The following is an 18056-nucleotide window of genomic DNA, read 5'->3' as shown; positions in this document are numbered from 1 at the left end:
ACGTGTGCTAAATGCTGTTTTACATCGCACCAGCGTCTGAGTGAATGACCATTCAAAGGGAGCGAGCAGGGGCCTGCACTGACATGGTTAATTCACAGACCTTCCAAAACAAACGTCTTTTTCCTTTAATGTTAAAGCCCCTGGATTTGACCTGACAGAGGATCACATTGGAAAGGTGTTGCCCCTTAACACTCTACTCGGGTCTCCTTTCTCTCCTGGGTTGCTGTGGAAAACCTCAAATGTGAGTCAGACCTTAAGTAAATAACATCAATGTCTGAAAGAAATCACGTTCCTCGGAAGCGTCAGTTAAAATCCAATAGGCTTAAAGCGTACATAAATCATGATCATGAGTCATGCATACAGAAATGTGATAAAATAACATCCACACGTTGATAGCATTTATAAACGTTTACTATATATTTGTATTTATAATGTACATTCTTGAGTTTCAGGATATTTTTCTAAGTTCATGTATAGATGTTCAGAGTCAGTTTAACTTCAGTATGCTCTTATGCATCTAAATACTATATCTAAAAACCTGAAGAGCTGTTTAAGAGATTAGTAGTGAAGGGATCCTTAGCATTGGAAATGCACTGGGGTTGTGATTTATGAACAATGATGGAATAAATGAGATCATATTCAAACTGGGTCAATCCATTAGCTGATTTTCCCATATAACATTAAAGATATGTCTACACCTCCGTTCAGGGACTGTACAGTAATGCAGGAAATATGGCCTAATGGGACATGAAACAGCGGTCAGTTAAATAAATAATAATCTGTTACTTTTGGGCTCAGGTGGAAATGAGTACTGATTTCTATATTTCTTAATAATAACAATTTTACTTGCAATTTCAACATTAAAATTGACTGTTTGCTTAGTCTATTTTTTTTTCTATAATCATTTCATAAGCTCTTTGCATCTTTTGCTTTTTCCATTTCACCCGTCTGCTTTATTTCAGCCACCTGCCTGACATTTCCCCTGTCTTCTCCCACATGACCATATTTTTTACAACCTTTATGGTAAAGCATGCAGTGAAGATAAAAAGAAAGTGAGTACATTAAATGATTTATTTTACCTATTGAATGAATCTTCCAAATGGCGCATATATATATATATATATATATATATATATATACTGTAAATCCTCATTGCAAATCAATATTATTCGTGGTGGCATATTATACAGTATATATGTCCTGAGCCTTGCAGAAAACTATATTAAAGTTAAATCAAATTAAAGTTATATCAAAGTTAAATCAAATAGACTTTGCATGTAAAGTCTATTTGATTTAACTTTGATATAACTTTAATCAAAGTTTTTACTTCACATGTGATGTTTTACTCGATTCGTTTATCTCATACAATTAATTTATTCTCTCATGAGTAAGTCTGCTTATTCTTCACATGTGGTCTAACAATCCACTTGATGCCATATTGCTTGTTTGTTTCAATTAAATTTGCATTACAGGATATGTTAAAACGTTCTACATGTAAAAACGTAGGATCACGTGAAATGTATGATCTTTTTTGTAGAAGGACAATCACTATTTTAATGAACATAAAGCAATTAAGCACATTTTAAGAGGTACGTACAAGAGTGCAAAGACAAACGTGAAGTCGATTACATGCAAAGTTAGCTGCAGGTTTCCTGTAAGGAAAAAGGCTGTGCAAGAGCTAAATATCCTTTACAGGAAAGTTACATAAATGGAGAACACTCCTGGATTTCCATTTATTTATTTGTTTGTTTGTTTGTTTTTCTATCTGTTTGTTTGTTTTAATATAAAATTTATTTATAAACAAACTAACAAACGTAATACGTAATATGACCAGGCTTGTTGTTTTTTAGAATGTTTTATTTATTTAAACATTGATGAACAGGATGATATTGAATTCATGGTATAGACTAAATACTCATTATCTTTTTGTCACGTGCATCAGTTAAAATTGGTATGAAAAGGTAAATGTTTCGAACACATGTGGTTTGTTCGATTGTTTCCATGACAGGCTATTAACGGATCTGATGTCTTTTGGAGTCAATTGAAATAAGTTTGTGATGAGTTTTACCAATGGCATCTGATTGTGCAGAGGCAGTATAACAATCTATAGAGTGCTGTGTATGGGCTCTAAGGGAGGGCAGAGACGGGCACAGAGAGGGTTTGTGGATTATGTGGCACACCTTTGGATCCTCACATTTGGACGTTCTCCGACTCCCACAAAATTACATTAGCTTCAAGTCTTCACAGCATGAAGAGCTGCATCTGCATGGCACCTTCTGTTTTATTTTGGAATGAGTGATAGCCTCACCTCTGTCAGGCCTCACTTGTACAATGTGTTTCATCAGAGATAATACGTTAATTGTAAAGTACATACAGGGGCGAACTTATTTTTAGCACTTCTGAAATATACCACCACAATAAGCCACTTTCTGACATTTTAAACAGGTGTAGAATGTTTACTTTAAAAAAAAAAATCTCTCTGGATCCCTTTTAAAGGTTTACAAAATTCAGGATCTTTTTTACTACAAGTGAATCATGTATCTGAGCAGGGTTCAGTTATTCCTCTTCAGTGTGTTAATTACTCTGCGATTCCCTTGGCAGATGTTCGAGAAACAGTTGGAAGCATCTGGGCAAAGAGAAACACTATCCTCCATGTTATGTTGTACCTTAAAAGAGTGAACACACACGTTGCCAGACAATTATATGGTAATGTTTCCAAAGGACACCGCTATAAGTTGTTTAAATAAAGAGAAAACATAAGCAAAAAGACAATTTTAAGTACTTATTTTCACTCCATAAAAAGTGCAGAGGATTAATGATTGTTGTCAGTAACAAACATAGACACTGATAGACATATGAACCTAATTTCACACATTATTCACTTGCATTCACCTGTACTTCTCAGCCACGATGAAGTGAATGAAGGATGTAACATGAGTAGAAGTTAAGAGTTACACCATGTTTGGCTTGGCCAAGTTCACTGGACTTAAATGGAATCAAGGACTTCCTTTATAGAGCAGGTGACCCCTGTTTCCTACAGGATGATGCCTTGGCAGAACTGCATTAACTTGTGGTCACAGTATCAGGTGTCGCTGTGTCTAATCACACAGCCAGCAACAGACCTCAGCCCATTCAAGTGTCTAAATAGTGTGGTAATTTTACACAATAGTGCCATCTAAAGGTAGTAAAAGCAACTTACAAGGTTTCTCAAATAGCCTTTCCTATAAAAAATATTTTTATAAGGATGTGGTGGTCTAAAGTGTCCTAAAGCTGCACTGTAAATATTATTCACAGCATGTCTGTATGGAGTAGAACATTTTACTTTAAAAATTAACTTAGGATTTTAAAGTAATAACCACTCGGATGTATAGTTTAAGATGTTTTTAAGATGACAGACTAAGAGTAGACTATATACAGCGTACATAAGTTGTGTTTACCTATATTTATCTTTAAGATTGCAGATTTAAGATGGTTAAGCTATAATAATAAAAAAAATTGAAAAAAAAAGCATAAAAACTTCAGAAAGTAAGATAGCAAATATTTTGTGCCTTTCTGAAGTTCTTGCTTTGCGATACAGAATGGACAGTGCAAAGAAGCAACTCGGTTTGATCTATCTGTCAGACTTTTCTCTTTAGATGTGATAGGCTTGCATTATAATAGGTTTGATGCAGAGGGTAAAGAGATGTCCCAGCTTGAGCTCACCATGCTTCTCCACCTCTCCATCTTCTCTGCTGTGGGAGAAGCCCAGGAGCTGTCAATCATCTGCTAGTGTAGGACCTGAAGAATAAATGCCTTTCATCCAGACCTCCTCATTTCTTCTCATGGAATCCTATCAACATTCGGTGAAAGGCAGTCCTTACCAAGAAGAGGCAGGAGAAAAAAAATTTAAGAAACTCGAACCTACTTTTCAAATCAGGCAGTAGATACCTGATTGTCACTCTAAGAGTTGGGGACTAATCCTTTTGTGTTTCTATAGGATTACTTGCGCCAGGTCCCACTCCCCTTTGGCACTGCATGGGAGAATAGACAGATTAAGGGGATTAGCTTGTATCCTCCTAACTTGTCAAGCCTGGATGTAAGAAACCATTGACTTCTCTGTTCTGAATGAGAGAAGTGCCTAAAAGGGGGGAGAAATGAAAGGCATTGAACAAGAAAAATTCCTGAAAGAATAATGTGATTTGTTTGCTTTTGTTCCTTTAAACTTGGTGGAAAGGTTCAAAGAGTCTCACCTAAGGAGCAATAGTCCAGAGATGGAAAGACATAAATATATCTTGGGAAAGTGTGTCCAATTTTTATGTCTGTCAAAATAAAATTGTCTACAAACAAGTCGGTTAAAACGATAGGTTAAACGTATCTAATTCGTCATCAAGTTTCATTAAAGATGCAGTGAATAGTGTAGGCACATAATTGAAGCATATAATTAGGTGTATAACCATGTAGGGTACATGTTCAGGCAAACCTAGAATTATTGGTGGATACTGAATAGCATGCAACAACTGTATATTAATTTTCCAAACTACTGTTTTCAAAATGACCAAACACACATCTAATTAACATTTCGTGATGCATTACCTGGAGTTAATAACATTAGAATAGGCCTTTCCTCGTTCACAATGATTAAGAAAATTGGAGATACTAACACGATCTTGGAACATCGCTTTTGCAGAGCATTTTAAGATTTGTGATGTGGACTGCTACTTCAGTTCAAATCTCTGATTTTTTAACAAGGTCTAAGTGTTGAACTCGTAAGCATTTCTGTGTAGATGTATGTTTTGGATAATTTTCTTCTCTAAAATATTAACCTCCTTGCAGGAGACAGCAGCACAACTTACTTAGGCATTTGCTCATATGTCCAATTCCTGGCAATTTTTAACTGCTCCATATCTTTAGAAAGTGTCTAATATGTGCAAATTGTACATAATGTTAATTGTTTATCTATGTTTTATATACACTAAGTTAGGTGATTTTTCACCATTTCTAACTTCTGTCAACTTTTTTTCTTCCAGCTTGTGGTCAGAGTTACAGATAGCTTGTCCTCTTCGCCTGATGATAGCTTTCTCTCATTAGTTTATCTGTCTATTTCTTTACCTTAGAAACACTTTTCTGAAGATACATTAGAGAACTCTGTGGCATTCACTTGCCTTTCCCTTGTTAGCATTACAATGTACTGTGCAAAACATGGAACACTCTACAAACTGTCCTTCGTTGGACACTACACAGTCAACCGACTGCAATCAATGGTTTGCAAAAGACCTGTCAGTTAGATGTTGGCAATGTCTGTCTTCTGTCATCTGGTCATAAGAGAAAGTTCTCAATTAGAGTCTCCTCATGGATATTACTTGGTGATGGGAAGTATTGGTAATGGGAAGTCTTGGTGATGGGGGATGTGGTAGACTAGTGTTTAAGGTGTTGGAATATTGATTGGAAGGTCATGAGTTCAAATCCTGGGTCCACCAAGGTGCCACTGCTGGGCCCGGAGCAAGGCCCTTAACCCCCAATCACTCAGTTGTATAAATTGAAATACATTTTTAAGTCACTCTGGATATCTGGGTGTCTGCTAAATGCCATAAATGTAAATGTAAGTCTGTGCTGCTGCTACATGGGTGTGCATTCTCTCTTTATTCTTGAATTACAACATTGCCCCACCTAGTGGCATAAGCATGGTGGCCATCTCAGCAAGCCTTTCAAGCTGATTTATAGTAGAGTAAGTAGGTTCCTCTTGTCATTGCAGGATACATCAGCCTTGCCAATTAGAGATGTGACGTGCCAGTTTTCGATTTGGAAACTGAACCCAAGTAGAACTTTGCAAGAAGGTTCACATCATGACTGTACTTTCTAAAATATTTAATTCAAATTAATTCAGTTGGGTTTTATGCTCATTTTTGTATAACTTACATACCACTGGATCGAAACAAATCTAATATAATCTATTGAATTCTCAAATCTAAAGATTGATTGATTTTCTATAAGAGTACATCTCTCATAGTTACGGTTGGCTGTTACACAAATCACAATAATATTAATGTGCTTGCTTTAATAATTAAAAAATAAAATAGATAAATTTTTAATAAAAATGTTCTATAGCAACAGGTAAGTCAATAATACTCCATATGATCTAATGGTCTTATAATAAATGAATAATGTTATATGACTAATAAATGTAAATAATCATTGATTATGGTGAACTTTTCTGTAAGAGAATTTATTTTAAAATTTAAGTGATTGAGTCTCGGGTGTGAATGAGAGTGTGTGTGTGCCCTGCGATGGGTTGGCACTCCGTCCAGGGTGTATCCTGTGTTGGAAAAAATCTTAGTAGAAATAATTAAAATATTATTCCTTACAATACTATAACCAAAGTAAAGTATTAGGCCTTGCAAAATATTACAATTGCTGTCATAAGACATATGTAGGTGATGTAGCTTGATGCCCGATGACGACTGAGATAGGTACAGGCTCCCCGTGACCCGAGAAGTTCGGATAAGCGTGAGTGAGTGAGTGAGTGAGTGAGTGAGTGAGTGAGTGAGTGAGTGAGTGAGTGAGTGAGTGAGTGAGTGAGTGAGTGAGTGAGTGAGTGAGTGAGTGAGTGAGTGAGTGAGTGAGTGAGTGAGTGAGTGAGTGAGTGAGTGAGTGAGTGAGTATCGGGTGTTATAATAATCAGTACGCAATAAAGGGTTCTAGGTAGACGAATTTGTCTGTTTTCTCAGCAACGTGACAACCACATGAAGGTGTTATAAGGTAAGTGATAAGGTAAGGTACGTAAGGTTATTTCACAATAATAAAAAGTGATATAAACGTTTAAACGTGTACTTTACTAAATAAAACGTGTTTTATTCATTACTTCTTAACCCATTTGGTTACATTATTGTTTACCCCTAAAATGTTTCACTGGTGATTTCACAGGTGGGAAAATGCGGCAATTAGAATGTATATTTTATTAATATTATTATTATTATATTGTTGTTTGTTAAAACTGCTCGGTATATGCTATCACAAATAAACACGATGACGTCGCATGTAAAGTCTGCTTTCCTTCCCTTTAACTCATCACCTGACGTCTTTGCAATCAATAGTAAAGAGTTTGGTTATGAAAGTCACACCCTGTACAAGCTCACAGACAGCGACAGCGGCGATGAAGACTGACAGGTCAAGTAGCCAATGCCTTAAAACCGATACTTTAACTCCAGGAAGTTTCTTCTTAAATTAGCCAATGGTAAAGTAAGAAGAAGGCGTGGCTTAATAGTATACTTTCGGAGTTGTGTGGCTAAGCTAGTTAGCTAGCTAGCTAGCTGGCCAATTAGTTGAAATAATAAGAAGGAGAAATAACAAAGGTGTCTCGGTCGTGAGGTAAATGTCATACCGCCGGGCAGATGTACAGACAGCCACGAGAAAGTGTGGAATGTCGGAGAGTGAAGGTACAGCGCTGAAAATGGGCCTGTTTATGATGAACGCCGTTGTTGGAGCCGTGAGCTCGGGAACAGCCGAAGGCGGCGTCACGGAGGTAAATGTTAGCTACAACAACACACCGGCTGGTGCTCGGCTTCACCTCCGCTCTATTGTGCTATAGCTCTCTTATTTTAAACTCCTCTGGGAATGCTGTCAGGCAACAATACACACAATTTATTATATCTGCCACTTTGTTTCAACTAACTTTCCTTACCGAGAGCTGACACTGTTGATTATTTAAAAGCTGAGAGGTTTTTATTAAAACTCCAAACGGTTTGTTTTGCTTTGCTAAGCTAACAGCTTTTAATTCAGTCAACAGGGAGACACATCAGTTGTTTTTACATTTAATAAGGTTTACGTTCTGATTGAGTCTTGTGATAAACACCGTTGTGACTTATCCTGGCTCGATAACATGACTTCTTGTATCTGGTCTGCTTTATTATTTTTTTTGTTTATGACAGCTCAAAAAGTTTCTTGTGTGTCCGGATGTTTAAGTTAAGAAACATTTCTATCTGTTTACATTAAGCGACTCCTATGGAAATGTGTTCAATATCTGTAGGACTAGAGGGTTATGGGAAGTGTCTGAGTCCATAATTTTTCTTTTTGTTTCTTTATTTGTTCATGTTGGTAAATGACCATTTTGTTACAGTAGTGGCCAGAACACCATGTACACAAATAAACCTGAGGCATACATCTACAGATTATGAAAATGCAAATGTTAGTCGCTTTTGCTGTAGACTGGAAGTCTTAAAATAATCAACTTTAATATGAAGTTGTCTCTGAACACCCTGAAGTGACCTGAAAAGTGTGATACATGTGATACGTGCTTACCAGTTCTACATTTCTAAACAGGGAAGACGGGAAGACAATTCAGAAAGTCTTTTCAGAAAACCTTAAATTTAATTGAGGAAGTGTTCATGTGTTCTTGATTGAGCTGACAATAATCTAAGATGTTTGATGGCCTTTCGATCAGAGTAAAGGCTGTGGATCTCTGTCGTAAAGTATGTTTTCACTCTAAAACAACAGTGTTTTGGTGAGACAACCACAGGAAGTGCTTACATCGTGACACTGATTTTACTGAAACAGGGCATGTCTGTTTAAAGTCATTTAACTTTAATTTCCTTGGCTTACTTGATTTAGGATTCCTGTTTTCAAATGGTGTGTGTGTGTGTGTATATACATATATATATATATATAACACAATCATGTGAAATACATTTGGACATGTTTTTTTTTTCTAATAGTTAAAAATACAGGCATTGCATCTTAATTTTAACAATATTGGGAGATTCAAGAAGTATAACTAAACAAAGAAAAGGTCTTTTTTTTTAAATGATCTGTAAAATTTAATTTTAAAATCTATTTTGTTTGAGAAGAAAGTAAGGACACCACCCACATTTATTTGTACTTTAAAATGGATAAAAATACCTACAGGTGGATCACATCAGGTGCAAATGATTATTGTTACAGAGCATTTTGAATAAAGCTTGCCTTATTTAAACCTCAGATATTTTAGTTTTAGATATTTAGGTATCACCAAGGTAAGATCCAAAGTGGTCTCTGAGGCCTTCAGAAAGAAGATTGTTGATGCTTATGAGTCTGGTAAGGGATATAAAAAGATCTGAAAAGAATTTGTAAACAGCCATTTTATTGTCTGAAAATCATTAGCAAATGGAGAACATTTAAAATAACTGGCAACATGGCCAGGTCAGGCCGTCCAAGCAAATTCAGAAAACAGCAGACCAAAAGATGCTTAAAGAAGTCTCCAAAAACTCTAAAATATCATCACATTTTTTCTCTTGCTACAGTTGATGTAAAAGTGCATGAATTAGAAAGAGACTTCACAACTGTAATTATCATGGGAGGTATACAAGAAGGATACCTTTGCTGTCTAATAAAAACACGAGGGAAAGACTGAAGTTTGTGAAAGAATTCTTCATTGTATAAGAAGGTGTTTTAGGAACATGTGAGACCATCTGTAACAAAAATCGAAGTGGAACTGGTCAAGCTGTTAATTTTAAACAACTGCTTTTTCAGGACATCCCGTGTGCACCTCTGAAAAAAATAGTATTGAAAAGTATTTGTCAATCACTAATTCTTTATGACCTCCACCCCCACCCCAGAACAAGCCACTGTGCATCGGCACAAACAACCAGACTTATATCTGTGAGTCGGGCTACTGCTGTGGAGAGCCTCAGTGCTGTAGCTACTACTATGAGCTATGGTGTAAGTACCACTACTGTTTCCTTATTGTTTAGGTTCTGGTGAGTATGGTAAATGTATGTAGAGTGATGTAAGTCATGTTTGAACAATCACTGCCCCCAGCCCAGTGTGTTTGCCTCAGGATTCCTCTATACCATAAGGAATTTGAGAAAAGTGTTGTGTAGAAGTGGCAACAGAGACAAATAGATGTGCACCTATGCTAACATCCATGGTTGACCATTAAAAATTTTTTATACATGTTTTGATTCAAGTGTTGTTTTTATTATTATTATTATTATTATTATTATTATTATTATTATTATTATTATTATTATTATTATTATTCATCAGAATAGGAATAAATTCTGTCACTTCTGTCTTTGATTTAAATCTGTTATGATTTATTGGCATGATTGTCACTGGTAATTCTCAACTGAATATCTGTCACAAGAATTCAGCTTAGATTATGTTAATGATTTATACCACAGTTGTAATCACTGATTTATGAAGATTCTTGATTAAATTCCAAGATTAATTATGCACACTAACCTGCTTAAACATTTTCTATAAACTCATGCTACTTGCTTATTTAAAATTTACTGCATGACCTTATAAAATCAAGACACATTAAATGATAGTTATTTAATGCTATTAAAGCTACAATATCATTATTTATTACTGATCTGGAAGTTCACAGCTTGTCTTAGTTATATTAACACTTGTTTTCTGTTTCTCTTTAGAATCAGCCTTTTAGCTCAGTTAGAGAACAGAGGATATGAAATGTTTTTAATGTAATGGATCTTTGTAATGTTTGTCTATGTTATTAGATCCTGTCACACCTTATTCAGGAGGTTTAGTATCACACAAACATATTGAAAAAATGATTTCCATAACTGATTTACATTTTCAACATGTTTAATTCTATTAAACATGCTTCTACTAAATGCCCCAGCATTTATGCATCGAGTGTAGCACAGGTGCAACTTGGGAACCGACTGTGTGTGTTGGAAACACTCCACTGTTTGCAAAAAGGATGTAGCTTGCTTTCATAAGACTGACTTCTTTTGACATTTGTTGCTCAGTGCTGTTCACACTCACTGGCAAACCGGCAGCATTATCGGATTACTGCAGAGACTAAGATATCACAGAGACTAATCTCATCTCTGTGATAATTATGGCGGATCATCTGCTGAGTCAAGGGCTACACTTCGTTGTTTTTCATCTAGCATCTAATACAGCTAGTCCACACAGACTTGTCCCAGTGTAACTCAATCAGGTCAAGTTCCTATAAACAGATGCCTTAAGCCTCTCTATTTGGAGCAGCCGAACCCACTCACCAGAAAAGGCTGGCCTTTTTATTGGGACAAAATTTCACAAGGCTGGTTCTCATTATGTCACTGAGCTACACTGACATTTCCACTGGCTAGCAAGATTTCCTGCTCCAAGTTAAATTAATTTTCCTCTAGTGACTTGATGCCAGTTGTGTATTCAAGTTTATTTATTTGGCTGTGTCATTTGGTATGGATGAAATTGTCACCGAACCAAAATATTTTTTTTCTATGTTTTTAGGGACCTTTATGAATGTGAGAGATAATAACCTAGTCAGCCCAGAAAAAACCTGCTATGCGATGCAGGAGGCCATTTTCTTCAGGGTTTTTTAAATTTATCCATGTTTTCAAGAAAATAAGTCGAAGAAAGACCAAAGACAGATTCATGTTTTTCTTTTGTTTTCAACTAGCTAACTAACTGTGATAAAGTATTTGTTTTAGATCAATTAACATAAAGCCAATCTATAACACATCAATATTGATCTAAAGCAAATACGTGTATATGCAGCATCACTCAAGGTAAAAGGTGCCAGTTTGTTTACTAGTGCTAGCTAGTTTCATAGTGTGAGCAGCCATGTCAATATGAAATAACTTGTTGAACATGTTGCGGAGACCGTCCTGAGTTCCTGAGCAGGAATTATGAGTTGAGTGAACATTTTTATTGGCATTTTCTTAATCAAAGGTTGGACATTATGAGTTATAACTCTAAGTCGACTGTGCATGTTACAAGATCGGTAGTATCTTTCATTTTTTATTTTACTCTGTCAATTTCTTGTTAGTTATTTTTATTGCAGTGCTTAAAAATAGCATGGTAGTCTGGCTATATTCAGATTATTGATTGCATTATGTGAAAGTCAACGGATGCCTTTTAAAATAGCTGAAAATTAGAATTCATTTATATTTCCTCTGTAGTTTTTAATACTAAAATAAACTGGTGTATGTGATAACATGTTGTGATTTAATGAACATGACTGGTTGTGATTCATGGAAAGGAAGATTAACTTATCTGCTGGAAAATGAGTAGGAAATACCTCTTAGCAAAACCTGTGCACGTTTTCTGCCAAATCCTTGAAATGGTAGATTTGTTTTTTTCTGTCAGAAAGCACTTACCTCATTTAAGTAAGTCTTGCTATGTGCTGGCTTATTCGTTTAATTGTTTGGTTTAATGTTATTGTTGTGTACATCACAGTGCTGTTGTATTTTCAGATCAAAAGGGGTACATTTTTAATTTTCTATACTCTTACAGCTCTAACACGTAGCTCCACTTGTAACATAAATGTTAGGTTTATATCATTGTGCTTTTTAATATTGTTGTAAAGTTTTTTTTTTTTACAGTAGGACAAGTTGAATTTTTGTTTTAATAACTTGAGAAAAGGAGTGAGAGAAACAATGAGGTTGTTGAGACCATAAACTATCCTTAATAGCTGTTATGAGAGAAATGGCACTAACTTAGATTTTCCATAACAGTAAAATATATAAATGGAGCAGTAAATACTGTAGTATAAAGTGTTTAGTGAAATTTGAATGAATAAATGAATGTACAGAACTAGCAAACAAAAAGCATATCGTTCTCTATTTTTTAGGGTTCTGGCTGGTCTGGACTGTCATCATTATCCTGAGCTGCTGTTGTGTTTGCCATCATCGTCGTACCAAGCATCGCTTGCAACAGCAGCAGCGGCAACATGAGATCAACCTCATTGCCTACAGAGAGGTTCACAACTACACCTCACTGCCCTTTTACTACAGTGAGTAACCTGATGATTTCTAGTTTAGTTTTTTCTCCCACATGTAGACTGTTCTGTCAGTATGGCACTCGATATCTGTGCCTTTTTTTTAATGTGTTGAGCATTTCAAAACAACACCACAGTTAAATTTCAATTAAAGCAAAAGAAATGTATGAAAATGTAAAATTGGCAATGAAAAATATGAATTGAGAAGTGAACTATACTATATTAATAACAAAAGTGGCCATATTGTCTCAGTCAACCCTGAATACAAATCAGGATGATGTCAAGCAAGAATGATTTTAATGTTGTCAGTCCGGTCAGTGATGGAACGTAGCTGGTTTGCTTTTGAACACTAACACACAAGAAGGCACAATTAAAAAATACTAATAATTAAATAAATAAACAGTAATGAATTAGTTATGAATATAATTTGTAAGTATCTAATCACAAACAAATTTAATTTTATATAATGAATGTAAAAAAAAAAAAAGAAGAGTCGTTTAGGATAAAAACAAAAAGAAAGCGAAAAAAGGCTTAATAAAAAAAACAATAATACAAGAAGTAGGACCCGTGTTAATATAGGATCAGCTTTCCAGCGCTGGAGAGAACTGAAGGAGTGGGAAGTTGGCCGCCTATTCACCGACTGGAGTTTCTCGAGTCAATAACTCCTGAGCTAAACACTGTTACTACACAAATAACACCTCTTTTCTATCATAGTAATGTAGAGATGCAGCTACAACCGCGTTTAGCTCAGGGGTTATTGACTCTGGAAATTCAACTTTACTTAAGATGCCGAGGTTGCTTTTTTCCTTCTGGATAGGTGAGTAACGTTGGTTTTGCTTTGTTTCACAGATCTAATATATGCCGTCCTTTGCATGTTTATGCTTTTGTCATTTTTGCTTGCTTGTTTATCTGCAGTTGTATTGTTCTTCCCTTCAGCTATGATAGACATTTCTTTCCATTCTTTGCCTGGGTTGCGTATGTATGTGTGGGCGGAGCTATCAATACAGGGGTGGGACCCATTTGGGTTAGGGACGTGTTTGTTTTGGTGATTTCAAATGTTGACATTGGCTTTCAAAAATCGGAGATGCCTTTAAGATGTTTTGCAACAAGGTGTGCATTGAAACACATGCATCATCAGTAGTTTTATACGACAAGTGTAGAAACAGATTTAAAACACACACCCCACACCCCCCCTTAAAACCTGCCTGTAAATCTTACATGAATACCTGATCCTCAGTATTGACAGTATTTTAACTAAGTAATGATGTTTAGATGAGCACAAACGCAAAATTATGTCTCACATCCGAAGCCTGGACATTTTACTTCTTGGACACGCAGTAAAAGTCAGAAATTAAGAAACAAATCGAATTTTTTGTTTTAATTACCAAGTTTCCTAGGAGTAGGATGGACTTCAAGACTATGGGGAATTTAAAACAATGATATTTAAACATTTACCATCCATTATTTTGCTTTCAGGGTTTCTTCCCAGCTACCTCTTACCTGCATATGAGGAGGTGGAGAACAGACCCCCGACACCTCCTCCTCCATACAGTGTCTCACAACTAGGTCAAAGCACAGATTCAGTGAGCCCTGAACAAAACAATGAGCTGTGCCCATCGCTACAGACAGGCTCCACAGCCACTGCATCAGAGGGCAACTCAACTATGCACTGCATCGAAGAGACCACTCGCCCTCCTGCTCATCGGCCAACAGGTGATGCGCACAAACCCTACCTGAGCTTTGAGGAGGACAGCCAGCAGCAGCAGGTGGCATCTGCTACTTCACCTGAGATAAGTAAGACTGACAAAGAACCCTTAAAGTCTGGAGATCAAGGGCTTGATTGTTGTACTGAGAGCAAGGACAAGACAGTGGGGCGCCATAGACGCTTTACCGGAGACTCAGGAATCGAGGTGTGTATATGCAGCCGTGGTCCAGGGGAAGGAGAGTATGAGGAAGAGGATGAGATGAAGGAACTTGAAGGACTTTTGGACCGAGAGGAATTACAGAAGCAGGACTTCTGTGATAGTTGCAACCCCCATAATGATAACCTACAAGGGCCAGGTGATGAGGAACAGGGCTTCGTTGGCCCAGAAAGAAGCCCTGAGCACAGAGATCCCCCTCTCCACCGTCTCCCTATCAGCCTCCAGTTACACACCATTAATGAACAGGAGGCTTCACAGCAAGGCAACAGTGCAGATTCTCAAAACTAAGCAACACCACATACTAAAGTGACTCTCTGTGGTTTTCTGTCTCCTTTTACTTTTTCACTGTACTGTTGCTTTGGCTGTGTGTTGGAAGTGTGAATGTTATGCAGTGTTGTTAGATTCATCTAAAATCCAGCAAAGACATGTTTAAAGAACACTGCAGAAAAGAAACTTATTCAATTGCTAGTCTTATAATCTTTGCAAACTACTCTGAAGAAAGTATAGGTAATTTTGTTTTCTACTTAATAGACCCAGTAAGGGTCACTGCTTGTTTTCAACAAACAAGAGGTTTCTAAGGCTGATGCAAATATTTAAATAATGAGTGAAGTTGGAGCTGCTGTTGTAAGCTGACATTGTTTGTACAGGGAAATTCATTATATATCTTAAACTGGAATTAATTTATTTAAACCCCAAAATGCACACAGATTTTTGCCATTAGTTTATTCCCCCTTTAATAAATAAGGTTTTTTTAAATTTGGACAAAACCAATAACACCGTTTTCACAACCGACTGGTAACTGACTGGGTGCTAGGTATACAGACAAGATGATTGTTTTTTACTTTATTTTAAATCTGCCCCAATATATCACTCTAACACTGTAATTTGAACTTTTATTATGTTGTATATGACTAAATATATGTGGACACCTGACCATCACACCAAACAAAGTTTGAAGCATTGTTGTATAGGATTCCTTTTCCATAGCATCATCCTATTCTGTAGCATTACAATACATTATACTGGAACTAAGTGACCGTGCCCTTGTACACAAAGAAATGGGGCACACAAACACTTGGTTGGGCAAAGTAGGTGTTGAAGAACCCAGTGACCTGCACATAGCCTTGACTTTAACCCCACTGAACACCTGTCTGCACACCAGGATTTTCTCACTTGTACCTGACCTCACTATTGCTCTTGTGGCTAAATGGGTAAATCTGAAATTCTGCACTCCAATCATTTTTCCTAGATGATCAGGGGTAATTACAATAGTATAATGAGCACTAACTCATAATGTTTATGGTTTTCGAATGGTACTTATGGATGGTCATGTGTCTACATTCTTTTAGCTGTGTAGTGTATATTCAATAAGCATCTATTTTAAATAGTAAAGAATTTAACTGGATTCAATACAATTTTATTTATAAAGCACATTTAAAATCCACCTGTGCTGGCCAAAGTGCTGTACATAGAGATAAAAGAAAAGGGAAAAAAAAGAAAGAACATAAATATAAAGGATCATTGTTATTGCAAAAAAGATAACATCTAATCAAAGAATTTAAGGAATACAAGAGTATCTGATATCTGAATGTGAATATATAGTCATGCTAATCCTCACAAAAGACACAAGAGCTTGCACTGCATAAATATGAGGAAAAGAAGATATGAAGACTGTCTCTTTAGATCGCATAATTCGTCCAGACTCTGCCAGTTTCTAACATTTAACGTATTTCTTTCTGCCTTCTTAATATAACCTGTCAGATGTTGGACATACTGTAACAGTGCCACGGTGGCCTTTTTTTTTTCTCAAAGATTCTTTAATCGGTATATTTGCTCTTAATCTGGCTGGCATGTGTGTGCATATATGTGGATTCAACTTTTGACTTTTTTAATAAATAATATAAAGAATGAGTTTTTCACATTGCATTCAGAAAGAAAGCAATAGAGACTGGCATTAGTTAAGCAGAGTAGTAGTAAAAAAAAATGAATAAATGAAAATTTCATATACTGTGTAATATTTTCTGGTAACGTGGCTCGCATATTTTGGTGCATTTGTTGTTTTCTTATTATTTGCCATATTGGAATATTTCAATGAGATTCTTCTAGAAATTAGAATTCATGGCCAGTGTGGATTAATAGAACTTTATTTCCGGAGTGTTTCAGACACAGATTGCTGTAATGTTTTAATCAGGACTGTTCTCTCAGCTGTATGGTTAACGTGATTATGGAAGATTATGGAATGTCTTTTTCTTTATACCACAGTTGCTAACAGAATAGCCTTATAATGGTACCGGATTGGTAATATATTGCTTTTTTTTTTGTTTGGTTTGTTTTGTTTTTTTGCAGTGTGAAAGTGTTATGGTGCTATCAACAGCAGATAATGCTGATCGCAGAAAAGGTTATAAAGCTTTTTTTTTAATTGGATCCCGTCCACATAAGGTGACTTGGGTTTAAAGGCCCCGACTTCACGGATCATTCTGTGTTTATCTTTTTAAGTCTAGTAAAAAAAAATATATATTTTGCTTTAAGGTGGTAAAAAGGATGTCAGGTTTTGTTTTACTGTGGCAATAGAGACTGCTCAAAGCTGCTCCACTGCATTCCTACACTGTCGTGTGTGTGTGTGTGAGAGAGAGAGAGAGAGACAGAGAGGAGCAATTTAAAGTCACTTGTTCTTTGAGGAAGTATGTTTATTTGACCTTTGGTCTGCATAATCAGTAAGGCTTCCAGCGATACAGGGTGTTTAGATAGTGATCGGTTCAAAGGACACACGTGAGCTTCAGAGATGGTGCCAGGCAAGGGTGTCTGAACAGGTCGAGGAGAGACATCTTAAACAAATATTATAAATCAGATACTGTAGCTTCCTTCTTAAGCAGTTTAATTTAAACAAATTTAAACAAAACCTTAAAGACTAGTTCAAACATTTAAAGATGTAATTTTCTAGCACATGAAGTTTTTTGTGTTCAGAAGCGTTTGTGTACCTTTTATAGACAGACTTGTTTCTTATTTTTTTGGGGTGCTTAACCTGGATAGTATATTGATAAAAGGGTAATATATACTCACACGTCCTCTTCAGTTTCCCATCTTAAGACCAAAAAATATATATTGTTTATAAAGAGGAAATCAGAATTAGTTGATCATTACAATATGATTTTCTCTTTTTTTTTTTTGCCTCAATAAGGTGTCATTGCACTGTTTTAAAATCAATCCATTGAGTTTGTTTGCTCTAAGGTTACGAAGGATTTAGAAGGAAATTGCTCTTTACGTTTAGCTTTGACATGAGACTTGGTACTATATATTAGTTTTGTATCTGTAGTTGCCTTTTTATAAAACCTGCATTTTCGGCTATGTGTAACATTTTTGTATGAATCCTCAACCAAATGAATCAGTAACAAATAATGTACATTACAAATAAAACACCTATAAACACCATA

General features: G+C 36.0%; 1 protein-coding gene and 1 long non-coding RNA gene across 2 annotated transcripts; one reads left to right on the top strand and one right to left on the bottom strand.

The window, feature by feature from the left end:
• Nucleotides 1-1887: 1887 nt before the first annotated feature.
• LOC113636331 lies at nucleotides 1888-4413 on the bottom strand. Its single transcript, XR_003439023.2, has 3 exons — nucleotides 3905-4413; nucleotides 3703-3829; nucleotides 1888-2666 (listed from the first exon to the last, which is right to left on the bottom strand). It is a non-coding gene; the product is annotated as an uncharacterized LOC113636331 (long non-coding RNA).
• Nucleotides 4414-7089: 2676 nt separating this feature from the next.
• Nucleotides 7090-18054, top strand: wbp1la (WW domain binding protein 1-like a). The gene is made up of 4 exons (XM_027136310.2): nucleotides 7090-7498; nucleotides 9567-9669; nucleotides 12557-12718; nucleotides 14180-18054. Exons 1-4 carry the CDS (start codon nucleotides 7349-7351, stop codon nucleotides 14911-14913), a joined length of 1149 nt encoding a protein of 382 aa, XP_026992111.1. The 5' UTR covers nucleotides 7090-7348; the 3' UTR covers nucleotides 14914-18054.
• The last annotated feature ends 2 nt before the right edge of the window (nucleotides 18055-18056 follow it).

This window comes from Tachysurus fulvidraco, chromosome 4 (genome assembly GCF_022655615.1).
Source record: "Tachysurus fulvidraco isolate hzauxx_2018 chromosome 4, HZAU_PFXX_2.0, whole genome shotgun sequence".
Taxonomy (NCBI): Eukaryota; Metazoa; Chordata; class Actinopteri; order Siluriformes; family Bagridae; genus Tachysurus; species Tachysurus fulvidraco.
This window is presented reverse-complemented; position numbering and strand designations above follow the sequence as displayed.